This window comes from Zootoca vivipara, chromosome 1, assembly GCF_963506605.1.
Source record: "Zootoca vivipara chromosome 1, rZooViv1.1, whole genome shotgun sequence".
Lineage (NCBI taxonomy): Eukaryota > Metazoa > Chordata > Lepidosauria > Squamata > Lacertidae > Zootoca > Zootoca vivipara.
Genome location: NC_083276.1, coordinates 120,205,658 through 120,233,459, shown reverse-complemented (window position 1 = coordinate 120,233,459; position 27,802 = coordinate 120,205,658). Strand labels below are relative to the sequence as shown.

The following is a 27,802-nucleotide window of genomic DNA, read 5'->3' as shown; positions in this document are numbered from 1 at the left end:
AAATATCACTAAAATCACATTAGACTGATAAAACCATTTCTTGGCATACACCACTGAAAAAGCCTTTACAGTATAAGCTGAAACTCAACTTTCATTTTTCCCAAAGAACATCTGGGTGGCGCAGTTATCACCAACGGGTTGCCATTCTTTTGTGCAACCATATCTTTTTATTTCATTGCAGTGGTAGTTATTATTGGAAAATATTTAGTCAGCAGACTGAAATTTTAGATATGGAATCACACACAGTTTTTGTATCTTATTGTTGTGAACCCACATATGACTATTTGTTAATAGCTGTATATTCTATTGACCTTTGGGCCATAGCTTTGTTTGTTTTAATTTCCTAATATTTATGCATGATAAGATATGACGTTCCTTTGTCTCTAGATAAGCAGTCCAGAAAAGTAGCCACATTAGTTTGTTGCAACAATAATAAAATACAACAGCAAAGAGGCCTGTGGTACATTCAAGCATAAGCAACTTATGGTAGTAGGAGCATTGTAAGCAAAAACCTATTTAACAGATGCATATATAGAGATTTGAAGGGCAACTTGTATTCTTTGAGAGCCCACTTAACTGGAGAATACATTCAAAGATTTGTGTGTGGCAGTCAAGGGCTAGGTAAGTATTATTATTTGTAGCCGCAAAAGGTGTTTTTCAAAAATATATTTTATATTTTTACTTAACTTTGAATTCATTTTTTCAAATACAGCATGTAGCAATATTTTAAACTATGTCTTTTGTGTATATATATATATATATATATATATATATATATATATATATAAGATTTTGTTTTTATGTCAAACATTTCTTATCTACATAGAGCAGAGGTCAAAGAGGAAGACCAAGGTCAAAACACATTTGGGTTCTTTGATACTTTGTGAGCTACCGTATATCTGTTCATATCGCTGATCTTTTGTCAATGTACTCTGTAGGTGTTTGGATTCTTTTGCTATGGAGAGATAGAGATTGTTTTCCATTGTCATTAGATTCCATAAAATCATTTTTACATACCAAATATATTTTATGATAGCTTTTAACAGTTAATTTTTAGATCCTTTTTTAAATCACATGTATGTGGACAGAGACAGTGGATATACAGTACATAGCAGGGCTGAAGTATGAAACCCCACCCCCCCTGTATATGGTATCTTCTCATAATCTATGACAAAGCTTTGTGTCTTAAAATACACAATACTTTGCTGTTTGTTTAGAGGGAATGTGGCAATCATGGTTTCTTGGAGGTATTAACCAGGAACTTTGATTGGATACATCAGTACAGTGGTACCTTGGTTTGCAACCGTTTTGGATTGCAACCACGTCAAACCCTGAAGTGTGTCCCGCCTTCTTGGATTACAAGCCTTTTTTTGTATTACAACCAATTTTGGGGGGAGGCACCATTGGCTAAAGCACACCTTGTGTTACAACCTGTTTTGGTTTACAACCGTACCTCTGGAACGGATTATAGTTGTAAACCAAGGTATCACTGTACACACTCATGGACAGCAGCACAAAATTGAGAGTTTGTGGCATAAAAGTCCCGGGCAAGGTTTTGAGGTGATACTAGATGTCAGGATCATGATGTACGTGATAAGAGGCTTCAGAATCCTGTATAGAGCTGGTCATGTACCAGACAGCTAGCGGAGGATACCGTTCAACCACTTGATACAGTGGTACCTCGGTTTAAGTACTCAATTGGTTCCGGGGTGCCATTCACTCCCCAAAAAGTACTTAAACCAAGCGCCGATAGTGCACGTGTCCAAAGCGCCAACAGAGCACGTCTGTGCATGCACACAGATCGCTTCTGCACATGCATGCACCACGGAACCCAGAAGTAAACACTTCCAGATCCACGGAGTACTTAAACTGAAAGTCAGGGCCGGCTCTACGGCCAGGCTGGGTGGCGCAGGGTGCCATGTTGCCGGCCCGCCGGGGGGGGGGGATAAAGAATAATCTCTGGGTTATTTGTGGAGCATAGGAATTCGTTCTTTTTTTTCTTTCCTTTTTCAAAATATAGTCTGCCCCCCCCCCCCAGGTCTGAGGGACAGTGGACCGGCCCCCGCCTGAAAAAGTTTGCTGACCCCTGTGCATTTCCCAGTCCAGGACTTTGTATTGACCCTGCATGTCTCTGTCGAACACGACTTTTACTATCAAGATCACACGTTGAAAAGATTTGGAAAGTGCCCCTTGCCTAGTCATCTGTGGCACAGTAAGAATTGCCTCCAAAGCAACCAGGCAGAAAAACCTGAAGTTTGTTACTGTTGCAAAATGGTATTCTGTGACAGAGAACAGAACTGAAAGGAGGAGAGAGAGAGATAATAATAATAATAATAATAGTACCATTATTTTTTAAAATATATTTTTTTAAAAATAGTGGTATTCTGTGGCTGAATAGAATTCTGTGACAAAGAACAGAGCGGAAGGAGAAAAGAGAGAGAAACTCATCCTCAACCGAAAACACTTCGGCCTCAGCAGAGGCTCCGCGGCTGACAGGGAACTCCCCATTTTTCCGACCGCATTTTTTATTTTATCTCTCACACAGCCCGTCCGCTCCCCTGACGCCCTGACGCCCGGAGAGCCCGCCCGGCCAACCCCCTGGGCGACGACGACGCTTCTCTCTCTCGCCAGGCGCCGCCGCCGCCGCCGCCTCGAAGCCCCTCTTCTCTCGGCTTCTGCAGCCCCTGCGGCAGGTGAGTCAAGGAGGCGCGCGAGGGGGAGGGGGAGCCGGGAGAGGAAGGCGCGAAAGACGCCGAGAAGCGGGCGACACCCGCCTCCCCTGGCAAAATTCACCTCAGGACTTCAATTTTTCTCCTTTTTTTTTTTTTTTTGGCCCGAGGCGGAGGCACGTGCCCCCCGCCGCCACGTTTTATTATTTAATTTTAATTTTAACAGCGTTAAAGCCTGTTATTTCACACACACACACACACACTTCACCCGCCTCCAGGGAACTGTAGTTCGTGTGAAGGTGGGAATTGTAGCTATGGGTGCCGACTTGATTAAAGTATTTGAGAAGGGGGGGGGGTTGTCCCAGGTAAGCCCCGCCCCCACCAGCCGTCACGTGACACACGGTGCAGGCGCGCCGTTTGAAGGGGAATTGCCCACTGAGGGGCCCTCAAATACTGTATTTTATTTTGTGGGTGTGTGGTGTGGTGTGGGGGGAAAGACCCCCCCATAGGCCCTAGGAGTTGGCCAGGATTTATGTATTTTTTTGGGGGGGGGGAGATGGGCATCCACCTGTCCCCCCTCCTCTTGGCTGGAAGATTTCGGACAGAAATATGCCTCCCCAACAATTTCTTTTGGTGCCATGTGCTTAAAAAAAAAACCCTGCCCAAATCTCCAATCATTTGATATTCAAACTAACATCAGGTAGCATGGGTGTAGCCAGGATTTTTTTGGGGGGGGGGTAGCTTCCCCACCACCCCCTTAAAGTGATTGAGCTTTTTGGGGGGTAAAAAAATCCCCCAAAAGAGGACATTACAGGGGCAGGCAGAACCTCAGTTAACTGAGCACTTACAATGCTTTCGAATGATTTTTGTGGATCCCGTCGAGAAGTTTCTTTCATGCGCTTAACATGTCCCATCTCCAATATAAGCTCCAGTTGATTAGTTGAAACTCTAGTTTCTAATATTGTGTTTTTAAACATCTCCCAAGCATTTTGGAGTGATTTGATCCTCTTGACGTTGTTTTTCAACTTTCTTTTCACCACTCTCCTCATTGAAACCAAATGGTTCTTGATGACATACACATTGCTTGTGTTTTTCCACTGCCTGCGTTTAACAGAAAACAAACAAGTCAGCATTTGCCAGGGGTGGGGGGTTTATTATTCATCATTGTCAAAGGCAACTGACTCATTTGTAAATGTGCTATACCTGTATTTTCCAGTCTAGATGATGGGGCACTTAACCTGGGAGTAGCCCAACACTGAGTTGCTCAAATATCTTTATTTTTCAAAGAAGAATTGAAACAAGAAGGTGTAGTATCATATTTCCTTTGCAAACCCTCTATGCCCAGACTCACTTTTAATACTTGGTGGGTATTGTGGTGCATTTATCTTCATTTATTTGTTTTTTCGCATAAGTAGACATCTGCATCCTGTTTGGTGATAAGAGTCAAATACCTACTAGTTTCCCAAACCTATAAATAAATAAACAAACTCTGATGTGCCTTTCAAAATTAAATAAAGTCTTTCTGCATTCCCGTGTGGTTCAACAGCACTTTATTCATCCTAGAATATTTTTGTGCAATTGACATTTCAGCAACAGTAAAGTGGAATTTTGCAGGGGCATAATAATTATGTTGGGGAGGAAGCATTGCTGCTCTTTTAAAAATGAAAGAAACGAAAATATCCCCAAAATTTTGTGTTCCAAGCCCACATGGAAGGCAATACTCTCTGCTTCTCAAACATCTAAGAATAAATCCTAAAGTTATTTTAAAAGCACTGTTCATAACATTGTCTAGCTGTAGCTAGTAGTTACTGAAGAGTGATTGAGCAGATGTAAAGGAATTTGTTACTCTTCTTTGGACACTACAACATGTGTTATGCCCCAACACAAGATGCACCCATCACACTCATAGTGTGAAAACAAGCAACCGTCATTGAAAGACCACAGAATATCAAGGAGATCTATCAAAATGCATCTCCCAAGCAGCACCAAGTAAATGGTAAAACAGTATATTCTGACAACTATAAATCCTGAATAGTTCTGATTTTGAACATTTCAAATATATTATACGTCATATGCATGTTTGTTATTATGTAAAATAAAAGCAATTCGGTTTTTAAAAAGGAAAATGTTTATTTTCAAAATAAAAGTAAAACCTGGGCAAACTTTGTGCAGGCTGCACACTACAAATGTGATCATTTTGCAAAAGGTTATTCACCTTGAAGCAGCAACTGCAATCTGGAGGAAAGAGTATCATACATGTTCTACCTCCGCTATCAAAGAGAAATTGCAGGTGGGCAAAGTTCTCTTGCACTCAGTGTCCTACTTGAAGTCTTCTCATAGGTTTCTGGGAGGCCACTGTGAGAACGGGATGCTGGACTGGACGGGTCATTGGCCCAATTTGGTGGGTTCTGCATATGTTCTTATACATTCCTGCATGATAATGTTTAATATCTCATCAAAACAAGCATTATTATTTATAGTATGTCTCAGTGGAATCAAGTCCAGCAGCTTGAAGCAAAATTCTTGGAGCAGATAGACCAGATTTATGATGACAAATTTCCCATGGAAGTCCGACATCTGCTAGCACAATGGATTGAAAACCAGGACTGGTAAGCTCAAATGTTCTTCGTCTACATTTTTTTAAAATAATAATAATAATTTATCTCTCTTTATATAAAGCAGCTTTGTGCCACTTACCACATTTGTTTTCTGATTATTTTTGATGAAAGTATTGATCAGAAATAAACAGAAAACAAATGTGGCAACTTAAGAAACTATCACAATCAAGAAACAGTAACTGTAATAACAAATATTAAGTGTGATGTGTAATGGGCATGAAAAAATTGATATGATACGAAGGATATACAATATATACCATGTGTACATTAACACAATAATCATATTTCTAAGTAACATACAATATTCGAAGTGTGCATGCACACGAAAGCTCATACCAAATAAAAACTTAGTTGGTCTTTAAGGTGCTACTGAAGGAATTTTTTTATTTTGTTTTGACTCAGACCAACACGGCTACCTACCTGTAAATACAATATACTGTAGCTGTACATAATTGCTTACCTAATGCTATTAAAATTATTCCCTTGGCAATTAAAGGGTCTATATAGGAATAAACACATTTTGTTAGTTGTTTTACAAGCTGCCCAATGAAAACATAATAATATTTTAAAAAGAAAGGAACAATAATCTTCCTAGCATAGTATTAGCTCTTTCCAAAATACTGGCATATGCTTGCAATTCTATTTTTTATAAGCTAAACCTGCAGAAGATGATGCATTATGATAGGAACAATATGAATTTGTAAGCAGGCCTTTTCTAAGCAGACAGTAGCCCAGTTTTGCATGTAATGTTATCCAACCATGGTTGAACACACTAGTTCTTCAGCCTACTGACATATTTACTGGGGTTTAATGGGACTTTCCTCTGAACGTGCTTAGGACTTCAGTCTTAAAATCAAATAAGAACATGCATGAAGCTGATGATTCCAGTCACCTATTCTAGGGCCTAATACTTTTCTTAAACAAATTATTTGAAGGCTTTTAGCATTCCTTTTTTGTTTGTTTTTTCATGTACAGGTATGTGTTTTATTCATACAAAGTTTGCTTTGCACAGGGAATCTGCATATAACAATGAACCTATGGCAGCCATCCTCTTGCAGAACTTACTAATAAAGCTGGACGAACATTTTGACCGTGTTTCCCAAGAGAAGAATCTTCTCTTGATACACAATCTGAAGAGAATCAGGAAAGTTATTCAGGTGAGTCTATTGCACACACACACACACCCAACACCTTGAGGCTAAAGAGGAATCATGAAGCTGTCTGTTTCATGAGCAATTAAATAATTTTTATTAGGTTTCAAGCTGGGAAGATCTACACACAGCCTCACTTATGGAAATAGATGCAATTTATTCACTTATAAGTATTTGGTCATTACGGTCCACCGAAATCAGGGGCTTCAACCTGTTCTTAGTTACCTGTTTATCCATGTGACCAAACTGTGGGACCAATGTTTCCTGTTGCAGCGTGCATCACCTTGTTTGTAGTTGTTGGTGCTAATGCAGGATGGAGGTTGCTTATTAGAGGAACGTTCCCAGTACCTTCTGTAAACTAGATGTGATATGCATCTACTCTACACCAAACATTTGAAGTTGCCTATGTCCTTATGCCCAGGCGGGGGCTGGTCGCACTCCCCCAGACGGTGATCCCTGTGGGGGTCCCCCTATTTGATGTAAGTCTTAGGAACCCCTGCTGCTGGATTGACCTATGGCATCACTTCCAGCAGAGGGACCGGAAGTAAATGATTGCCCCATGCTCAAGCCAAACCTCTCTCATCTGTATTCAATAAAGTTGTCACCTGTTTCAATCCAAGTTAGTCTATGCTGTTCACTTGGTGGGTCAGGGACGGGGAAGCAAAATGCCTTGGCCTGCATTGGCTTTAAAAACAGATACCAGCAATGAAGAAAAACATTTTTCATGCCTGAGACAGCAATTGCTTCTGTAACATTGTATGAAAAAGGATAGGACCGAAAGCCAATTTAAATGAACTTTTCCTGATGTGATAGGACTTTACCACCTGAGTATGGGTGGGTATTTATGAGTGACTTGCTACTTTGAAAGCAACCCCATATTTAACCCTCCTGCTAAAAACAAATGTTTATATGTTAAAGGAAAGTCCTGGGGATTCACAGGCACTGTTGGTCAAACTATGTATTATAAAAGCATATCTCATGTGCTGTTAGAAGGCAAGTCATGCCAAATTCCTACAAAATCGGGTGGGATTTAAAACACAGCAGAGGGATTGTGAGAGTTGCTGGACTTTCCCCCCTACCTGTGCATTTGTTCATGATTCAGTGGGTATTTTTTTCCTGTTAGGGTTACTTCTATTATATATTTGTTATGTTTTTAATTTCTTTTTCCATGGTACAGAAGATACATTTTTAGAAAACAGTTGTTACAACAGTAAAGAATAAGTAACTTGTCCTGATAAAATCACAAACGTTTGTCATTTTTTTGGTAATAAAGTTTCATTTGAGTATTCTAAAAGATCAAGCCGCATTTTCCCATGTGTTGGGTGGATTCCTGGCACAGTTGAGCAATTTATGTATTCAATAAAAGTTTTGCTATATGTTGTACAGTAAAAGGAATAGGGATTGTGTTTGCCCTTTGCTCCTCTGGCCTGACTTTTTAGTTTCTCAGTCAGTGCTATTGACCATACTCTGATGTACCCAGAATGTTAAGACCAATGCCAATTTTCCAACATCTGGCTATCTCCATAAGGGCAACTGTTCAATAGAAAGGCTAAGAGGTCACCATGAAGATAATTTTGAACTGGTGGGATCATAAGCCTAAATAGTGCTAGTGCAGGAGGCATTGAGCCCCAATAGGGAAGAAACTGCTTGGAGGAAGTAGTGTGGCACGTGAAGCACATACAGATGAAAGGTTCAGCACCTCTCTCCCACTAGCCCATACTATACTGAATTTCCCGTCCCACTCTCATATCACACCAGAGTGTTTTGCCTGGGTGTGTGTGTGAGGTGAGATATATGAGAGCCTCTGTTCTTCCTTTTCTGGGATGGGCAGTAACCGCAAGAGGGGGTATCTGGAAGAGCTAGAGTTAACAACCCCATCTGTCCTCAGAGGTCCAGCCTCCAATGGCTACGTTTCATTTAAAATAAAAAAGTGAGTAGAAAATTTGACGTAACCACATGTTACATGTAGCTTTGTGGTCAGATGGCCCAGGGCAGATCTTATTTGTATTCCACATTGTGAGAAACCTTGAAATGTATCCCAGATTTTTATCAAAACAAAATAAAAAAATTCCTTCCAGTAGCACCTTAGAGACCAACTAAATTTGTCATTGGTATGAGCTTTCGTGTGCATGCACACTTCTTCAGATACTGAAGAAGTGTGCAGATCTGAAGAAGTGTTGCATGCACATGGAAGCTCATACCAATGACAAACTTAGTTGGTCTCTAAGGTGCTTCTGGAAGGAATTTTTTTATTTTGTTTTGACTACGTCAGACCAACACGGCTACTTACCTCCAAGCAGATTTTTATGTGTGAAATATTCTGCAGCATATGGAGATTGTGGAAAGTGTTGTTTGGGACTTGGAAGTTTGAACTCTTCACACAAGTCTCTTGGATGTTGGTCCAGTGAAACCTGTTGCCTTATTTAATAGGTGTTTCTTAATTCTTTGAGACCATCATGGCAGCAAATGTATACCAGCGCTTCTGAGGAAGTGGGTGGGTGGGTGCGGGGAAAGAACACATGTGGCTTAAAACTAATACTACATCTCTGTGTGAGGTTTTGTAATGCATTTCCTCTTGCTGACCTAGATTTAGAATTCTCAGCATAGATAAGTGGCTTCCAATAATAATTACCTAAACTTAAGAAAAATCTTGCATTTTAGCCTCAAACAGAGATGGGGCTGACTCTAGCCATTTTGCCACCTGAGACTGAACCCTAAATGGCACCATGATGTCCCCAAGTTAGGTGCACACTAGCAAAAGGTGAGCAATGCAAATGACTGGTGCTAAATGAACAACTACTTTATTGGCAGTTAAAGCCCCTACTCAAGATCTCTAATCCTTAGCATCCCTTAGCCACCCTGCCATATTCACACAGGTAGAGTGGGTAAAGAGCAACCCCATTTTCCCCACTCCATTTCTTTGCAGTGTAATTCAAATGCAGCCAATCAGAAGCTGCGTTTTGGTTTCCAGACATTTTGGAAGTCGAATGGAATTCTGGAACGGATTCCGTTCGACTTCCAAGGTACGACTGTATTACATAAATGTGCATGTTTGACATAGTACTTATCAGCAGATAAAGCAGAGGGAATGTAGCAGTACTGCAGGTGTCAAAAGAAGTAAATTAACAGCTCTCCTTCTTATGCAGAACCTGAGGTGCGTTGGAGCTAATTGAAATCAAGTGGTTGGAGCACACAATTTAATAATTTAGTCATGACTAACTTCGGTTAAAATTAAGCAATGGAGGGTGGGTTTTTCCTATATAAAACCCCCCTGAAAGCAACCACTATTATTATTATTTTAATGTGTGATATAAACGTGTACACCGCCCAGAAAGGTGTGAAGTTTCAAGCTGGGTATTAAAGAGATCATAACTCAGTAGCAGAGTGCATTCTTTTCATATCATCCCTAGTTCAAGCCTCTGCATCTCCAGTATCTTTGTTAGCAGAGCAAAAAAGACCCTTGTCCAAGATACCGAGGGCTACTCCTAGTCAGTGCTGGGATAGTTAGACCAATGATCTTACTCGGTAACACTAAGCTTCATATATGTTAATTGATTTCAAACAATCAGGCACATCTCTGGCGTGCAAGTATCTAGGACCCAAAGTAACCCTGAAACTCGTGCCAAAAAATCCTTAAGGAACATACTCTAGTGGGTGCAAAACTATTGTCAGCAGAGCAGTGCTTCTTGATCTATATGGACCAGGTCTGGGCTATTTCTGATGCTATTTTCTGGGATATTTTATTTATTTCTTGTTCTCAGGGAAAATACCAGAGTAGTCCTATGCATATAGCAGTGGTTGTTTCAAACTGTTTAAGAGAAGAAAGAAGAATATTGGCTTCAGCCAGCATGCCGGTACAGGTAACTCTGCTTTTAATTTTATATACAGTATACGTTTGTCTTTAAGGAGGCCTAAATCCACTACAGATTCAGAACACTGATTTTAAAGGGTTTCAGCACATATCATTTGGAGCTGGATCATGGCCATTGGGTGCAATCCTGGCCCATCAAATCCAAGATTGTTGTCAAGTTGTATATAAGGTACCCACCAGTATTTAATGATGCTGACTAATATTGGTTGAGAAAGTAACTGTTCTCAAATCAGACATAAATATGTGAGAAATTAGGGAGTAGATTACTTGAACACCCATGCCAGTTTCATCAACAGATGTGGATCTCCATCCTTTGTGTGATATTGTTTCCCCACAAAAGTTACTTGTACAAGGTATCTCATGTGAATAAAAACATTAAAGTCAGAAGTAACTTGGGAGGGGGGGGGGAGACAATGAAAGCTAACAAATAAGGTCCTAAATCACTTCTTTTAAAGGTATTGGTCACTGCATTTGTCTCTATGCCAAGAGAACTAATTTTGCTGAACTCATCTGTAAAATTCTTTTTTTAAGGGACCTCTGGAAAAGTCACTACAGAATAACCTAGGCTTGGAAAGGCAAAGAAATGTTGAGCACAAGGTGTCTGCAGTGAAGAACAGTGCGCAGGCAAGTTACTACAGTTTGCCACATGTGTACCAAATTCCAACGTATTCTTCCTCAAGGTGCAGATATATCTCTGTGGACTTGCTATGCAGACAGAGCAAGGCTGAGCCTACACATGCAGCAGAATGAGGTGCTAAAATAGGGCTGCACTACATTTGAGGCACACTGCTTTTGAATGCTCCCCCATTTAAGAAATATAGCCTGCAAGTAGAAAATTAGCACTTCAAGGCTAAAAGGTTTTACTAAAGCTCATTGCAGTAATGCTGGTGGTTTTCTGTTTGTGTGGATTTCAAAAATGTGATTTCCCCCCCACCTACTGTCTGACATGATGTGGTCTATTTTAGCTCTTTGACATGCTACCATCTTGTTCTGTTGCTTTTGTGATTTATATCCTGCTTTTCTTGAACCCTGGAACCCAAGGCAGTGTAACTTGGTTCCCAGGTGGCCTCATGTTCTTCATATTTGCCAGACAGCACACTCTCTCTCTCTCTTTCTCTTTCTCTCTCTCTCCCTCTCTCTCTCTCTCTGTGTGTGTGTGTGTGTGTGTGTGCGCAGGTAGATATAAATGTGGAGAGAGATAAATGAAATCCTCAGCCTCATTAGTGTGGGATCCTTTTTAGTTGAAAATATATTTTTAATTGACTGATCTGAGTTATTAATAAGATAAAGTGGTGTTGCCAATGTATCCAATGCTAGTCCTACTCAGAGGAAATCCATTGAAGTTAATGGACATGATTAGTAATAAGCACAAGATACAAAATAGTGGCTCTGGGAGCAAGGCAGCAGCAAGGGATTCACAGGGAATATTATTGGGAATTCATATGGAATCTGTTTGCCATTAAATCATTTTAATTTTAATTGAAAAAAGCAGATGACAGAACAAGATGTCAAATATTTAGAAGATCTGCAGGAGGAGTTTGACTTGAGGTACAAAACAATACAGAGCATAGGTGAGCTTTTCCATGTGTGTAAACCATATTAATTTGAAGCTTATTAATGTGTGGGAACACTTTTTAAATGTTGTGTTTATTGCTGTTAATGCCTCAGTTCACCTTGTGTTACGTCCAAAAACTCAACAAATGGCATTTTTGCAACAACGGAAACACCCAACCTATATAACTATAGCAGTGATGAGGTATCCATGGTTTAGTGGCAAATTCAGAAATGCAGAGTCACTTCATGATTGTCGCGGTCACAACCCCTTCTATCGTTACGAGAAACAAGCCTAAAACTTTATTCTGCTTATGGTAAAAGAAGGTGTTTAAATCTGCTGCTGTAAAACACCTTCAGCACCTTGATCAAAAACTGTGATTGGCTGTTCAAAAGGGAGGTGTGAATTCATTCTAATAAAATCCTTTACAAAGCTGAAGATCAGTGTAGGTAAAAATGGATGTTTGCTTTTCAAAACGAATGCCTTGTTATCACATCAGAGGTGGATTTAAGGTAGTGCAACCAGTTGTGGTCATCGTCGCTGTCTGCCCACACTGGGCACTGCTGCAGGGCATCGCAACTATGATATAGTGAATGCACAGAACAAGGCAAGAGGTTGGGGGGGGGGGGAGAGAATTTTGGCCTCACACAGGGCGCCACTGAAATCTGGAAGACCAAAGTCTGCCCTGATTATATGTAGCATTACATAAGTGTGTTGTTCCGCATATGGTCCTATAAGCGATGTTCTCCACCAAAGTCCAGCCTCCTTTCAAAATGTAGAATATTGCCCATACAGGAAGCCAGATAAGTTTATGTATTATACGCATGAGTTTACACTTGACCAGTTTCAAGAGATGCAGGCTCTTTAAAAGCCATTTCTTCTTGCTAGTCTATTACTAATGGCATACTGTCTTCTGAGTAATAATGTATTGAGTCTTCCCTCAAATGATGACGATGATCCTGACCACAAACAGATCACCACTGCATCACTTTGCCTGACATTTAACCGCTACAAGCAGGCAACTTTGTGGGTCACTGTAGGACATGATAAAGGAAATGTGTGAACACATCTCTGGTTTCATTAAACTCTCATAAGTAACAGCTTCCCTGCTGAATCCCCAGGTATGTGTCAGAGTGCAGCCTGCATGTACTCTTCATGTCTGGAGTCTTAACCCTGCAAAACTTGGTCACAACTGGGGCTGAAATGCTTTGACTCTTACCTGGAAGTAAATCCCAGTGGGCACATGTACAAAATTATGCTGTCTGTTCAGTTGAAAGCAATGGAACACACTTAGTTACAACAAATTCCATTGCTTTCATTTGGACTCAGTCATGACTAATTTTGATGACATGTAATAATAATAATAATGATAATGATAATAGATTATTTATACCCCGCCCATCTGGCTGGGTTTCCCCAGCCACTCTGGGCGGCTTCTAACAAAATATTAAAATACAATGGTCTGTTAAACATTAAAAGCTTCCCTAAACAGGGCTGCCTTCAGACGTCTTCTAAAAGTCTGGCAGATGTTTTTCTCTTTGACATCTGGTGGGAGGACGTTCCACAGGGACTGCCACTACCGAGAAGGCCCTCTGCCTGGTTCCCTGTAACTTGGCTTCTCGCAGCGAGGGAACTGCCAGAAGGCCCTCGCCGCTGGACCTCAGTGTCCAGGCAGAATGATGGGGGTGGAGACACTCATATAGAGCTTATAATATACTGTACATATAAGTACTATACTTAAATGATCACTGTACTCTGCCATTGTGTACAATGTCAGAACTGGGTCTTTAGAGTGGTGGTACTTGCCCTTTGGAACTGCTTCATGTTGAATGTCATGGTCTCTGTTGTCTTTTTGGTGCCTGTTGAGCACCTTCCTTTTTGAAGAAGCCTTCTAAGTGGAGATTTTTATCCTAAGCAGTGTCAGTACTGGATTTGAAAGTGTGTGTCTGCAGTAGTACCTTGGTTCTTGAACTTAATCCGGTCCGGGAGTCCATTCGACTCCAAAAACAGTTCGAAAACCAAGGCGCGGCTTCCGATTGGCTTCAGGAACTTCCTGCACTGAAGCGGAAGCCGCATCAGATGTTCAGCTTCAGAAAAACATTTGCAAACCAGAACAGTTACTTCCGGGTTTGCGGCGTTTGGGAGCCAATTTGTTTGGGAGCCAAGCCATTTGATTACCGGGATACCACTGTACAGTGGTACCTCTACTTACGAATTTAATGCATTCCGAACGCACATTCGTAAGTCAAAAAAAATTGTAAGTCGGATCCCATAGGAATGTATTGGGAGAAAAAATTCGTAAGTCGAAGCAACCCTATCTAAAAATTCGTAAGTAGAAAAAATCCTATCTAAACCGCATCCGTTCGTAAGTAGAAACATTCGTAAGTAGAGTTATTTGTAAGTAGAGCTACCATTGTATATAAAATGCTTCATAGGAAGTCATAAATATAAATGAAATTAATAATAACAGAATATGTATTTAAGTTTGCAGCAATTTCATCATTAAGGGATTATAAAATGGAGGCAGAAGCTTCCCTATCTCCTCCTCGCAGCCTGAAGCTACTTACAGTTGTTCCTCATAAGGCTGGACCATGATTTTAGCAGAGTATGTGTGTCTGTTAGCTGGGCTATGATGTGTAAGAGGCTTACTCTTCTTGTGCCATACACATGCTATTTTGCATCTTCTTTTAGAACACACCAATAAAAACAGTGTTGCTGTGAAACAAGAGATGCTGCTGTTGCAGGAGATGCTGAATACCTTAGACTACAAGAGAAAGGTTTGCTAAATTGTCTTCGTCATTTGTATGTTTTTCTGTTGCACTCCACCCTATTCTGCTGATGTAAACTTAGAGGCAGCTTGCTTCAGAGTTTTTCATGTGGTTAAGCAGCAGGAAATTCCCATGAGCCTGAGAGAGTCTGATGACTGCAGAGAGAGTACTGTCTGGTGCCTCCCAGATGTTTTGCACTACAGCTCCCATCATTCCTGACCATTGGCTATGCTAGCTGAGAAAGATGGGACTTGGAATCCAACAACAACTGGAGGGCACAAAGGTTGTGGAAGGGTGTTCCACATATTTGAAAGTGAAAGGGCTTAAGTTTGCATTTTCCCTTACATTTCTGACCTGCCCTTTCTCCAAAGAGCTCAGAGTAGCTTGTGTGGGGCTATCCAAACATCTTATAACAGCCCTCTGAGACTGACTAGGGTGGAAGAAAGTGATGAGTCAGGAGACACATGCACGCAATCCTATTATTAGAATGATGTGCGAAAATAATGGTCTCTTAAGCAGGGCAGTTCTCTTCTTCCACAAGGAATAGATTTGGTGTCAGAACAAAAGGGGCCATGGTGAAGGAACCTCCATCCCATAATGAATCATTGTTGCTAGCACCTGTTCAATGATGTGTTTTAAAGCAGTATAGGGTACCATCATTTCATGCCTTGCAGGCTCTCGCATAGTGGGTTTCAAGGTGAGCTAGTGCAAAACAGGAGATCGAAGTAAAGCCGGATTATTATTATTTTTAAAATATAACTTATCATGACGGCTGGGAACATCTCAGCAAAAGTACCAGTAGTGATTTCAACTCTAGAATCCTCCAGAAACCATGCTTTATTAAGTGCTAAAGTTGCTCACCTCTGGGAGGTCCCCTTTCAACCAAGAAGTGTACTTTACATTCATTGGTATCTCTTGGAATTCTAGGCCACTGGATAGTGGAAATCCTGAAGAATCTACATGTTAAGTATCAGTATTTTGTGGGGAGGAAAATTAAAGACAAACACTATGATTGTTTTAAACTTTCCTACAATTAACTTTGTAAGATAAAATTTAAAAAATAAACTCTGAAGCTCCCACTTTCAAAATGTCTTACCTCTCCTAAGCAGATAGTGATACTGAAATACATTCCATGGAGAATTGTGGTCCAGTGTTAGTACTTTGTGGACCTTTTGAGCTTCTGAGGTTTGTATACTAAAGTGGTTCACAGGTGGAGTTTAGTCCAGACATATTATATAGCAGCCTTTGCCAACCTGGTGCCCTCCAGTTGTTTTGGTCTAAACTCCCATCAGTTACGTTGCCTGGGGCTGATGGAAATTCTAGTCCAAAATGGCTGGAAAGAAATTATTTGATGAAGGTTGTCCTAAATGCAGGGCCGTCTTAAGCATATCCGGCGCCGTGGTGCAAAGTTTCCTCTGCCCACCCCTTTCCCAGAGTTGCCAACCTTTTTAGGAAGGACGGCACTGCCGGCAATGCGCCCAGCTTTGCGGGGCTGGAGGAGGTGGGCAGCAGCAGCTGGAGGGCAGCTCCTCTGGCGGGGAAGAGGCGGGGACTGGATGCGGCGGCTCCCGGCTCAGCTGGCTGCTTTGTGCCGTGGTGGCCACAGCAGACAGAGGCTCTGGGCATGGCGCTGCTTTGGCGCGGCATGGCAGAAGCGGGCAAGGGCGGCGAGCTGATGCCGGGAGCCGCCACGTCCAGCCTCCGCCTCTTCCCTGGCGCCCTCCAGAACTTGGCGCCCTGCGCCACTAGCCTCTATGGGTAAGACGCCCCTGCCTAAATGCTTTCCTAAACAGAAAAGACTGATATACGTCCTGGAAGATGTTTTGATTTTGATTAGCCTTAGAAAGATGGGAGCCTCAGAGATGTGAGTAGAAAAATAGGATGCCTCTTTGCATAGTATTATTGTAGTAGGCATTGTTGTATGCAGTGCTTTTTTTAAAAAAAAGATGTTTAGGAATACTCTCATTTTGACTCAAGAAAAATCACCATTTTATAGTTCAAATCTGGAAAAATAAATACAGTAAATGGACAAAAGTACAAAGATCCATAAAATGTTTAGGGGTATGCATACCCCTGCATACCCTCAGAAAAAAAGCACTGGTTGTATGGATGGTGAGCTCCAGAGCAGCCATACTGGCTGTGGCTGGTGGGAATTGTAGCCCAAAACATCTAGAGGCCCCCCAGTTGGTGAAGGCTATTCGAGAGCAATAAAGGACAGTTGCATTTATAAAACATTCTTGGTCCTTGCTTGTACGAGAGATACATATCCTGTGTCTTTTAGGAAGCTCTCAGCAAAATGGCACAAATCATCAAAGAAGCTGAAGCCTTGGTGAATAACTTGCTAACAGAAGAATTAGTGGACTGGAAGAGGAGGCAACAAATTGCTTGCATCGGAGGGCCTCTGCACAATGGGCTTGATCAGCTGCAAAACTGGTAAGCGTTTAACTCCCATTTTCTGAGTGAAGTGCGACAGGAAGTGGTGCTGCTGTTGCTGCTGCTGCTTCTCCCCAGCCCAGAATACCCAATACAAGTTTAATCTTAGAGGTTAAGAGAGTTTATGCAGCTTCTAAGAATGTATGCATCTGAAGTGAAAATAACTCTGCTCTGAAAAGGGCTCTTTGAAACAGGGTTGCTGCAATGGAAGAAATGAGGGGCTGTGGCTGAACCACACAGATTGTGTCACGGTCACCCCAAGCAAACACTTTCATATCTGGGGAATCACTGTTAGGGTTGTAGCCAGTTGCGAAACCTCCATCAAAAGTTACCTGATAGAGAGTATATCCCAGCCCCAACCATTAGCACTTTAGCTGCTTTTGGATTTCTGTTGCTGGTTCTGGAAACGGGAGGCAACAGAGATTTTTTCTTCTCTCTTGTCTCACTGCACCCTAGTTGAATTGTCAATCCATTTCTCTGTTTTCTGTGCCTTTCCCCCATCTTCTATACCTGTGCTCTCGCCGTCTGTTGCAATGGGACACATCACAAAGGAATACAGAGAGATAAGAACACAGCTCACTGTATGCAATTATATAGAACTTGCCAAAGACAAAATATAAAAATAAGACATTAAGATTGCACCAGTTGTCCATTTCATTGCATGTGTGTGAAGGAGAAAGAGAGAGAGAGAGTAACTTGACCCTTTCTTTGCATTTATTCAGTTTCACTCTGATGGCAGAGAGTCTTTTTCAAATAAGAAGGCAGCTGGAGAAACTGGATGAGCTTTTGGTCAAGCTCACATATGAGGGAGACCCCATTCCCCTGCAAAGACCTCACTTGCTGGAAAGAGTGAACTTTTTGCTCTACAGCCTCTTCCAAAGGTGTGTAAGCTATTTTACATGTTAAGTGTCATTTGTGACTGAAAGGCATGGCAACATTATATAGCTCCCGTCATGAAAATGCTTCATGTGTGCAATATGTGTCTGAAAAAGTGACCCTGCCATTTGGAGAATTTGTCTTCATGAGATGAAATAATCTTGCTTATCCTTCAGTATTTCTCTAGACATGTTCATGCAAAAGTACTAACAAAGATATTTACTTCCTTTTGTATTAGTTCATTTGTAGTTGAGAGACAGCCCTGCATGCCAACCCATCCTCAGAGGCCTTTGGTTCTTAAAACTTTAATACAGTTCAGTGTTAAACTTAGGTGAGTAAAGGCTATCACTTAACCATTTACTTGATTTGCTTGGTGTCCTGGAGTATCTCTTCAAAACTTCTCATGCACACTGGGCTAAATAGTTTTAAACGTTAAAACTTCCATTGACTTTTGTTCTTGAAGAAAGCAGTTTGTTGAATGGAGCTGCTAAATGGAAAAAAATTATGGACCTGAAGACTCAAGCCAGCATCTATCACAGCATCTTTCAGATGATGAGAACAACAGCTTGTCTTCATTTTAACTAACTCATATTACTTTTAGTTACTATTGGACTGCATCTGCGAGTCTCATGCATTTGGTGGCAAGTTCCACGCTAACATTGTGGATGTGATTTGCAAAGTATGCACGGATTGCCTGATTTGGCTGTTCATGATTACCATAAAAACACTTATGACAGCTAATTTCTCTAGGCAATTATCATAGCATCGTTTGCTATTAAATGTACGAAGCTTTTTTTCTCTCCCCCCTCCCCAGACTGCTTATTAGATTGCCAGAGCTGAACTACCAGATCAAAGTGAAAGCTGCTATTGACAGGTAGGTAACTTGCAGGGTGTTGGGGTGTGTGGTGTGGATCTCACCATTTCTTCAGACCATTAACAACATTTTGGGTGATATGCAACTAAGACTGCAATTCACACGAGAAAACAAGTTGTTGTGATTGCATAGAGCAGGGCTGGAAGCGGCCCATGGAGGTCGTTTGACCGGCCCACGAGCTGCCTGCTCACACACTGCGCTAAACCGACACAGCACAGCACGAGGACCCGCTTCTGCGGCACCAGAAATCGCGCGATCCGGCCCAGGCAAGATAAACCTTGCCAACCCCTGGCATAGAGACAGGTGTCAGGATTGCTTAGGCCTCCTTAGCAAGTGTGTTTCTACAACCACAACTTTCAAAGTACTAGTTACAGGTAGGTAGCCGTGTTGGTCTGACGTAGTCGAAACAAAATAAAAAAACTTCCTTCTAGCAGCACCTTAGAGACGCAACTAAGTTTGTCATTGGTATGAGCTTTCGTGTGCATACCAATGACAAACTTGGTTGGTCTCTAAGGTGCTGCTGGAAGGAGTTTTTAAATTTTGTTTCAAAGTACTGATCACTGTTCCATGGTTTCAGCACAAAATTCAACTTTGGAAGAAATCCTACGAATGCCCCCACTTGGTAAAATTAACAGCAGTTGCAGTTATCTATGGCAGGATGGAATCTATGCAAATTGATTCTGTTGTATCAATGAAATAAAGATTGCAAACAGTCAATCTCTTTATTATGCTCATTGACCAGAAACTTTGCACAACCGTACCTTGGTTTTTGAACAGCTTAATTGTCGAACATTTTGGCTCCCAAACGCTGCAAACCCAGAAGTGACTATTCTGGTTTGCGAACTATTTTTGGAAGCCAAACGGCCAACGGGGCTTTCGGGGCTTCTGATTGGCTGCAGGAGCTTTCTGGAGCCAATCAGAAGCTATGCTTTGGTTTCCGAACGTTTTGGAAGTCAAACGGACTTCTGGAGCAGATTCTGTTCGACTTCCAAGGTACGACTGTACCAAACAAAACAAAATAGAGAACAATGACGATAAAATTACTGTATCTCATATGAATGCCAACCATAGCTGCCAAGTTTTCCCTTTTCCCGCGAGGAAGCCTATTCAGCATAAGGGAATTTCCCTTTAAAAAAAGGGAGAACTTGGCAGCTATGATGCCAACTCCGCCACTGCTATTGGTTTTCTTTTAGTTCTCAATTTGCAGGTATACTTTGAATAAGCTTTGAACAAGCTCTGAAATATCAGAAACATGAGTAAACCTTTGCCCTTTGAAACACATTGTTTTAGTTCAGCGCAATAAATTACCTTGGGTTTTCTTGTCGTCTTTTTAATTTAGGAACGCCTCTACAATAAGGTAAGACAATATAAATGATGGAACTTCTACAACAAACACGTGTTGCTCCCTTATTATTTTTCTGCTGCTGTGTACCTTACTGGGATGTGTCTTCTAGCAACCGCAGATTTATCCTTTGCGGCACTCATGTAAAAGCCATGAACATGGATGAATCTGCAAATGGGAGCCTTTCTGTAGAATTTCGACATTTGGTAAGGCAATACTTCATTAATTATGTCCCCAAAATGGAGAAACGGATGCAGGTATGTGGAGAATATAACCCTTCCCTTCCCTTCCAATGCTGATTCCCCCCCTCCATTTCTCCCCCTTCCAATGCTGATTTTTAAAATTTAACAACAACAAAAAGCAAACATGGCAAAATGCATGGAAATTGTGAAATCTGTTTCTGAGTCCCCAAGCTAGACCACTAAGCGGCTGATCTGATTGCATAAGAAAACTCCAGTACAGTGAAATCTCAGTTTTCGAGCGTATCGGAAGCCTAACACCAAAAACCTGGAAGTAATTGCTTCCGTTTTCAAATGTATCTCAGAAGTCGAATGGCTTTCGCTGCATGTTTTTATTTTTCCCCTCAATGGATTTTGCCGACTGCCCATTGCTCCTCGGTTTTCGAATGTTTCGGAAGTCGAACGGTCTTCCAGAACGGATTAAATTCAAAAACCAAGGTTCCACTGTATTATACCGTAATTATTCTTTTGGAAGGTTTTTTGTCTCCATCACAGGGCCCACATCATGCTACCTTGTCATCAATTGAACACAAAGCACCATCACTAACAGTTTCTGTGAATAAACACTTTTGTATATTAATTTCAGTCTTGATTTTTAACCTTTTTTTAGCAACCAAAAGAAATGAAATGTACTGGAAACAAGGGCAGTGAGGTAGGAAGATTTAATCATTTGGATTGTATTTGTAGTGTGGCATAGCTGCCCTATTGAGTTGAAGAAAATGTCATTGTCCATATTTATCCATATAAGTTAAGTATAAATTTATAATGGTCATATAACGCATGGTACACCAATAGTTTACTGCTTAAAATGAATGAATGAATGATAAAAGTCCTTCTCCCCCATCCCTCTTTAAATATGAATACCTAAATTGAGTCAAAGGTTTGATATTGAGAGAGAAGAGAGATAAGCAATTGCAGCTGAAATGCTATCATGCTCTGTTATTTTCTTTAAACAATGGCAACATGTGGCAGAAATATTTTTATCGATAGACCTTCTCAGTGCTTTTTTTTCAAAAAAATGTTTAGGGGTACTCTCATCTTCCTACTCATATTGAAATGCTGCCCCTCAATGAGGCCACACTTAGATTCAAAAAATGTTTAGGGGTATGCATACCCCTGCGCCCCCCCCCAAGAAAAACAAGCACTGGACCTTCTAAAGGGCAGCGACAATTTATTTCTACCCATTAGGGTTTACAGTAATAGAAAAGTAGCTTTGGGGCTCCCTCTTCTGGATAAATTGATTCATTTCACTTTCCTAAAAAATAAAAATAAAATCTGTAAAATGCAGCCCTGATTTTGAAATTAACCGTTTCCACTGAAATTTACAACCTGAAGATGATGGTATTTCTGCCATTACTGAAAGCAGCCTTCAAATAGCACAGTTAGTTTTTTTAATGTTTTGAGAAGTAAGATGCATCACTCAACAATTTTTTTTTGTTCTTGTTTAAATTAAATTAGGAAATGCAGGAAACTTCGGAAGCAAGCGTAGTGGAGTTGAAAATCCACAATGCATCTAATCCTGTTTAAGAAAATTTCAAAATATAGTAATTTGGCTGTTTGAGTTGCATTCCAACTCGCTCATGTTTAGTGTCATATGTGTTTCAGATATTTTATATAAAACCCTTTTCAATCTCTACAGGGCCCTCAAATGGTAACTGAAGAACTACACTCTATAACCTTTGAAACACAAGTCTGCTTATATGGTCTGACAATAGACCTGGAAGTAAGTGCTCTCAGTATATATATAAAGTGGCCTATAAAGGAAAACTATACAGTCATACCTTCGAAGCCGAATGCCTTGGCTCCCAAACAAATCAGCTCCTGAACGATTGAAACCCGGAAGTGAGTGTTCCGATATTCAGAAGCCAAACATCCGGCACGGCTTCTCATTGTCTGCAGGATGCTCCTGCAGCCAATCAAAAGCTGCGCTTTGGTTTTTGAACGGTTCTGGGAGTTGAATGGACTCCCGGAACACATTCTGTTTGAAAACCAACATAGCATTGTATCTAGAAACAGTGGCCTGTTTTACAAAATGCTACACCCTTGTTTGTTTAACAAATCACAAGTTAAACATAAGTTGACCCACACATGGTCAAACAAGCGATGACTTATTTCTCCAAAGTTCCATTTGTTTTCTAGCTCCTCTTGTATCCTGCCTTTGTAAGGGACCCCTGACCATTAGGTCCAGTTGTGACCGACTCTGGGGTTGCGGCGCTCATCTTGCATTATTTGCCGAGGGAGCTGGCATACAGCTTCCAGGTCATGTGGCCAGCATGACAGAGCCACTTCTGGCGAACCAGAGCAGCACACAGAAACACCATTTACCTTCCCGCTGTAGTGATACCTATTTATCTACTTGTACTTTGACGTGCTTTCAAACTGCTAGGTTGGCAGGAGCTGGGACAGAGCAACGGGAGCTCACCCCGTCGCGGGGATTCGAACCGCCGACCTTCTGATCGGCAAGCCCTAGGCTCTGTGGTTTAACCCACAGTGCCACCCGCGTCCCATTCTGCCTTTGTAGCTTGGGTTTATTGGTTGGCACATGCCACAAGTAGCCCTGCATGTGGAGTCCAGCATAGAAAGCTGAACTCCAACAATATTGATTACCTGCAAAAATCAACAAGAGTACACCTACCATATAGCATTTTGATTGCAGCATTTTATGACATTTGCATCAGTAACTTCTAATGCATTCAGTTCAGAACTACAGTCTGTTCCATATAAACAATGAAATCTATGCATCTTTTTCATCAGACGAGTTCCTTACCAGTAGTGATGATTTCCAATGTCAGCCAATTGCCCAGTGCTTGGGCTTCTATTATCTGGTACAACTTGCCCACAAGTGAACCACAGGTAGGTTTTATATAGCAAAATTCCTGTTTTTCATGAACTGGGTGTAGAAGCACAGAGGGCTTCTTTCCCATGATGCATCTTTCCCACAAGTCTCTAAGAAATACTCAAGACACTTGTGTATCCTTATTGGTAGTTGAAAGATGATGCACCTATGTTCTGAATTTTATTTACAGTCTATATTTACTCTTTCTTAAAATCTCCAACTAAAGTATTGGGAGAATATACAGGAGAGGATATATTGATTTAACAGTATGCTCCCTAACTCATGCTTGTGAGTCGGCAGCAGAGTGCATTCCCCAATATATAGCAGGAAGCTAGTTGTTAGATTTGTTTGAATCTGTTTACTTAAGCAATCCAATCTGGCTTTGTCCAGATTGGGTTCTGTTCCTGACAAGTCCCCTTTCATCCCTCCTAAAAAGAACAAAGACAACAGTCTTCTTTTAAAAGTAATAAGAAGTTTAATCACATTCAGTTCACAGTTAAATCTCTGAAGGCAGGCTTTAGCCTTAGAGTTACAGAAAAGAGAGTGGGTTCATACCTCATAGGGATTTGAGCCCATGTCCTGCTGACTGAGAGCCAGCAGACAGCAAAATACATCAGTATCAGAAGAAAGCAGCAAAAGAGTAAGGGAAGATGGCTGCGTGACTGGCCCTCTTACAAGGTCACCCAGGATCACGCCCACCTACCTGGTCACATGCAGGGGGAGGGTGTTCCAGACCAGGTGTGACAGGAAGTCCTCCTGCGTGTCCACTCTGGGCAAACAGTATTCACGGATGGTGAATACATAGGGGTTTGGGCTCTGGCTCTGGTGCTGGCAGCCCAGGTTCGGATTCTGGTGTGGGCGGTTCAGGTGCAGCTACCTGGGCTTGGGCTCAGGTTCAGGTTCTGGCATGGGTGGCCTTCAGAGTTCCCAAGACAGCTCACATATGGAAACAATGAGCAGCTAACAGAATGCTGTGTTAACTTTTATTTGGCTGCAGAACCTGGCTTTCTTTAATAATCCACCACCCGGCACTTTGAATCAAGTCTTGGAAGTACTGAGCTGGCAGTTTTCATCATACGTTGGCCGTGGACTCAACTCTGATCAACTTAGTATGCTGGCAGACAAACTTACAGGTGAAACTATAAAGCAAATTTTCAACATTAAATTCTCTGAGCCAAACTGTGTCCTGTTGTAAATCATGCCGGCCCTAACATTAGGTGGATTGAGGCAGTTGCCTCATGTGGCAGATGCGCTGTGGGGAAATAGTGGTGAAATATTGATATTGGAGGACAAACCTGTGCATACTCCATGGTCTGTCCTGATTTTCTTAAATTAGCTTGCTATCCTCAGGGGGTTGGGGGTGGACGGTGATGTTCTGTTGCTGGTGCTGAAGTAAGATTCACCAGCCATTCCAGTTGGCTTCTATATGAGGAATGGGTCATCATTTTACCCTTTTTCTCGGGCAGCAGAATGTTTTGGGCTGACCTTGAAGCTGGAAATGCTTTGCTCCTAATTATTTCTTTCAGACCTCTAATGAATCATACAGTCCTACCTCGGAAGTTGAACAGAATCCATCCCAATAGTCCGTTCAACTTCCAAAACATTCGAAAACCCATGTGTGGCTTCTGATTGGCTGCAGGAAACTCCTGCAGCCAATTGGAAGCTGCGGAACCGGAACACACTTCTGGTTTTTGATCGTTTGGGAGCTGGAACGTTCGACTCCCAAGGCGTTCGGGAGCCGAGGTACGACTACATATGTAAAATATTAGTCATCTAGGTATGCTGTAATCCACTCAGAGTGGCTGGGGAAACCCAGCCTGAAGGGCAGGGTATAAATAATAAAATTATTGTTGTTATTATTATTAGCTTCTTCTTTGCTGTTTTGCAGGATTTTGAAAATCCCAGATTGCTTCATAGTACCGTATATTCCGGCGTATAAGATGACTGGGCGTATAAAACGACCCCCAACTTTTCCAGTTAAAATATAGAGTTTGGGATACAGTATACTCGCCGTATAAGAAATACGACCCAGCGTATAAGATGACCCCCGACTTTCGAGAAGATTTTCCTGGGTTAAAAAGTAATCTTATACGCAGGAATATACAGTACTTCAATCTTTAGTCCAACTGGGAAATTGTGCTTGTCTTTTTAAATTGTTTCAAACTGCGATATTTAAAACACATTTTGGAAAGATGTTGGCCTAACATTCCCCCCCCCCCAATTAAATTTTAGGACAGCAAGTTAGTTATGGGGACCATCAACTTTCCTGGTCAAAGTTCTGTAAGGTATGCCATTGTTAAGTTGTTTCAAAATGTTGGTTGCATTCTTGGCCATGTTTGCACACAGGTCTTTCCAAACACTCAACTTACTCCCAAGCAACTATTTTAGTCTTTGCATGATGCTTGCACGTGGGGCCGGCCCACCCATGAGGCAATGTATGGAAACTGCCTCAGGTGGCAGGATCCACAGGGGAGCAGATCCAGCCTTCAAGGAATGTATCACCTGCTGTTGCTGCTATTGCACCCTCTCTTGTCCCCAAAATAGATCTTGACTCCTACCTTGTTCCTGATATAAGTCTTCATTTGCCCCTTCTTCCCTGGTGGGTGGTGGCCATGCCATTTTGTGGTTCTCCTCAGATGCCTAAGTTTCTTGTGCCAACCCTGTTTGCTGTATAGCTTTTGAGTAGCAAAAGTGCAACATCATATCTGCAAATAAAAAGGGTAGTGGTGCAGCCTTGCTTCACTGGTGGGTGAATAAAAGGGATTTGTGGAGAAATTCAATTAATTTTGCATTTAAATGTGAACTTACATAACTCGCACTTCCTGAAACTCAATACCCAAACTGAAGCACAGCCATTATTTGAAAATCACACTTCTTATGAATTTTGCTAGTCAGATAATGTGTACAAAAATGCATATATGAGGGTAAAGTGCACCTATAAATCCATAGATTAGTGAAAATAACATATAAATGCATTTATTATATTTTGAGAAATTGCTTTGCAAAAACCACTTTGAGGAGTTCTACAAACAAGCTGTATATACAGTTTATGAAATGAAAAAGTGTGCATATTAGGAGAGATTTGCACTGATGCTGATGAATTTTCACAAACACTTATTTTGAAATGAAATTGCAAACTTATGCAGAAATGCGGAGAAATGAACTGAAGACTGGAAAGAAGCAAGTGGCTAAGTGAAACTGAAATTGACATATTATATGGTATATAATATAATAGCCTTTTTCAAGTTTGGATTCCCAGATATTGTTGGACTACAACTGCCATCATTCCTTGCTAGCAGGGCCAGTGGTCAGGGATGATGGGAGTTGTAGTTCATCAACATCTGGGGACACAAAGTTGAGAAAAACTGGCATATAGAGTTTCATTGTTTTGTTCTCACTTCTATTTGGTTTTTCTTCTTTTGAGAGGGATGGGATAGGAGAGGAAATATGGCATTATGATTATTACAAATATGAAATAAAGTGCTTTATTTGGAACAGTGTTAAAAGACCATAGACTAGGGGTGAATCTATACTGGTCAGTTATAACGTTTAAAATGTGTTATAAAAGTGTGACACCAGAGGGCGTTGCAGAACCACGATGGGAATGGGAAATTGCATTGAGAGCTATATAACAGGGTTTTTAAATAGCTTTAAATAGCGTTTTTACAGTTCAGTGTAGATCCAGCCTAGGAGTGGGGAACCCTTTCTAGTCCGAGAACCATGTTCCTTCACAGATAAACTTCTTTGGTGGTGGGGTATGTGTGTCACATGTGGTGGGTAGTTCCACAAGGAAAAATAGGGGGAATAGCTACTTATAGACTGGCTTTGGAACGTTTGATAGCAAAGTGTAGTCTCATATGCTGACGAGGGGAGCTAAATACTGTTTAGAAATAGTATCACAGGAGACCTCCAGTAGTCTGCAAATACCAAGTGGTTGTTTTTGTTGGAGAATAAGTGTAAAGATAAAGGTTACTGGTACTATATTGAAAGCTTAATTAATTTTTCTGTGTATCTGATTTGTTCTATAAATAGGAACACTTACCTGGTAAATCATTTACGTTTTGGGCTTGGCTAGAAGCAATCTTGGAGCTGATTAAAAAGCACATTCTTCCACTTTGGATTGACGGGTGAGCAGCATCTTGGTGATTGTACATAAACTGGCAACGGGGAATTATGTTTGTCCTTCCTATTTGTTAAGTAAGTAGGTACAGACTCTGAAGGCAGCCTCAAGCAGACATAAGCACTTTTAAATCCTGTCACTTTCAACAGAAGATTTTCAGCAAAAGCAGTCGCAATGGGAGAATATGGCTAAGATTGCAGTTGTGTGTGTGTGTGTGTGTAAAACACCTCCTATGTTACCCCACCTCTGCCTACATTTGAATTGCAAGAGGAGTTTCTTGTGAAAATTTTCTATTGAATTTTTTAAAATTTAATAATGACAATAAGAGTTGCACTAGTGCAGGCATCCCCAACCTGCGGCCCTCCAGATGTTTTGGCCTACAACTCCCATGATCCCTAGCTAAAAGGACCAGTGGTCAGGGATGATGGGAATTGTAGTCCAAAACATCTGGAG

General features: G+C 41.2%; 1 protein-coding gene across 1 annotated transcript in view; it reads left to right on the top strand.

The window, feature by feature from the left end:
• Positions 1-2,612: 2,612 nt before the first annotated feature.
• Positions 2,613-27,802, top strand: part of STAT4 (signal transducer and activator of transcription 4) — a 32,336-nt gene continuing 7,146 nt past the window's right edge. Inside the window, exons 1-19 of the mRNA XM_035136278.2 lie at positions 2,613-2,693; positions 5,150-5,278; positions 6,300-6,444; positions 10,200-10,298; positions 10,841-10,933; positions 11,802-11,880; positions 14,553-14,638; positions 16,911-17,062; positions 17,785-17,943; positions 18,177-18,269; positions 18,753-18,812; positions 20,152-20,169; positions 20,267-20,360; positions 21,004-21,045; positions 22,033-22,116; positions 23,148-23,246; positions 24,227-24,362; positions 25,462-25,514; positions 27,262-27,356. Coding sequence (XP_034992169.1) covers positions 5,151-5,278; positions 6,300-6,444; positions 10,200-10,298; positions 10,841-10,933; positions 11,802-11,880; positions 14,553-14,638; positions 16,911-17,062; positions 17,785-17,943; positions 18,177-18,269; positions 18,753-18,812; positions 20,152-20,169; positions 20,267-20,360; positions 21,004-21,045; positions 22,033-22,116; positions 23,148-23,246; positions 24,227-24,362; positions 25,462-25,514; positions 27,262-27,356 — 1,715 coding nt within the window. The 5' untranslated portion in view covers positions 2,613-2,693; position 5,150. The remainder of the gene's footprint in view (positions 2,694-5,149; positions 5,279-6,299; positions 6,445-10,199; positions 10,299-10,840; positions 10,934-11,801; positions 11,881-14,552; positions 14,639-16,910; positions 17,063-17,784; positions 17,944-18,176; positions 18,270-18,752; positions 18,813-20,151; positions 20,170-20,266; positions 20,361-21,003; positions 21,046-22,032; positions 22,117-23,147; positions 23,247-24,226; positions 24,363-25,461; positions 25,515-27,261; positions 27,357-27,802) is intronic.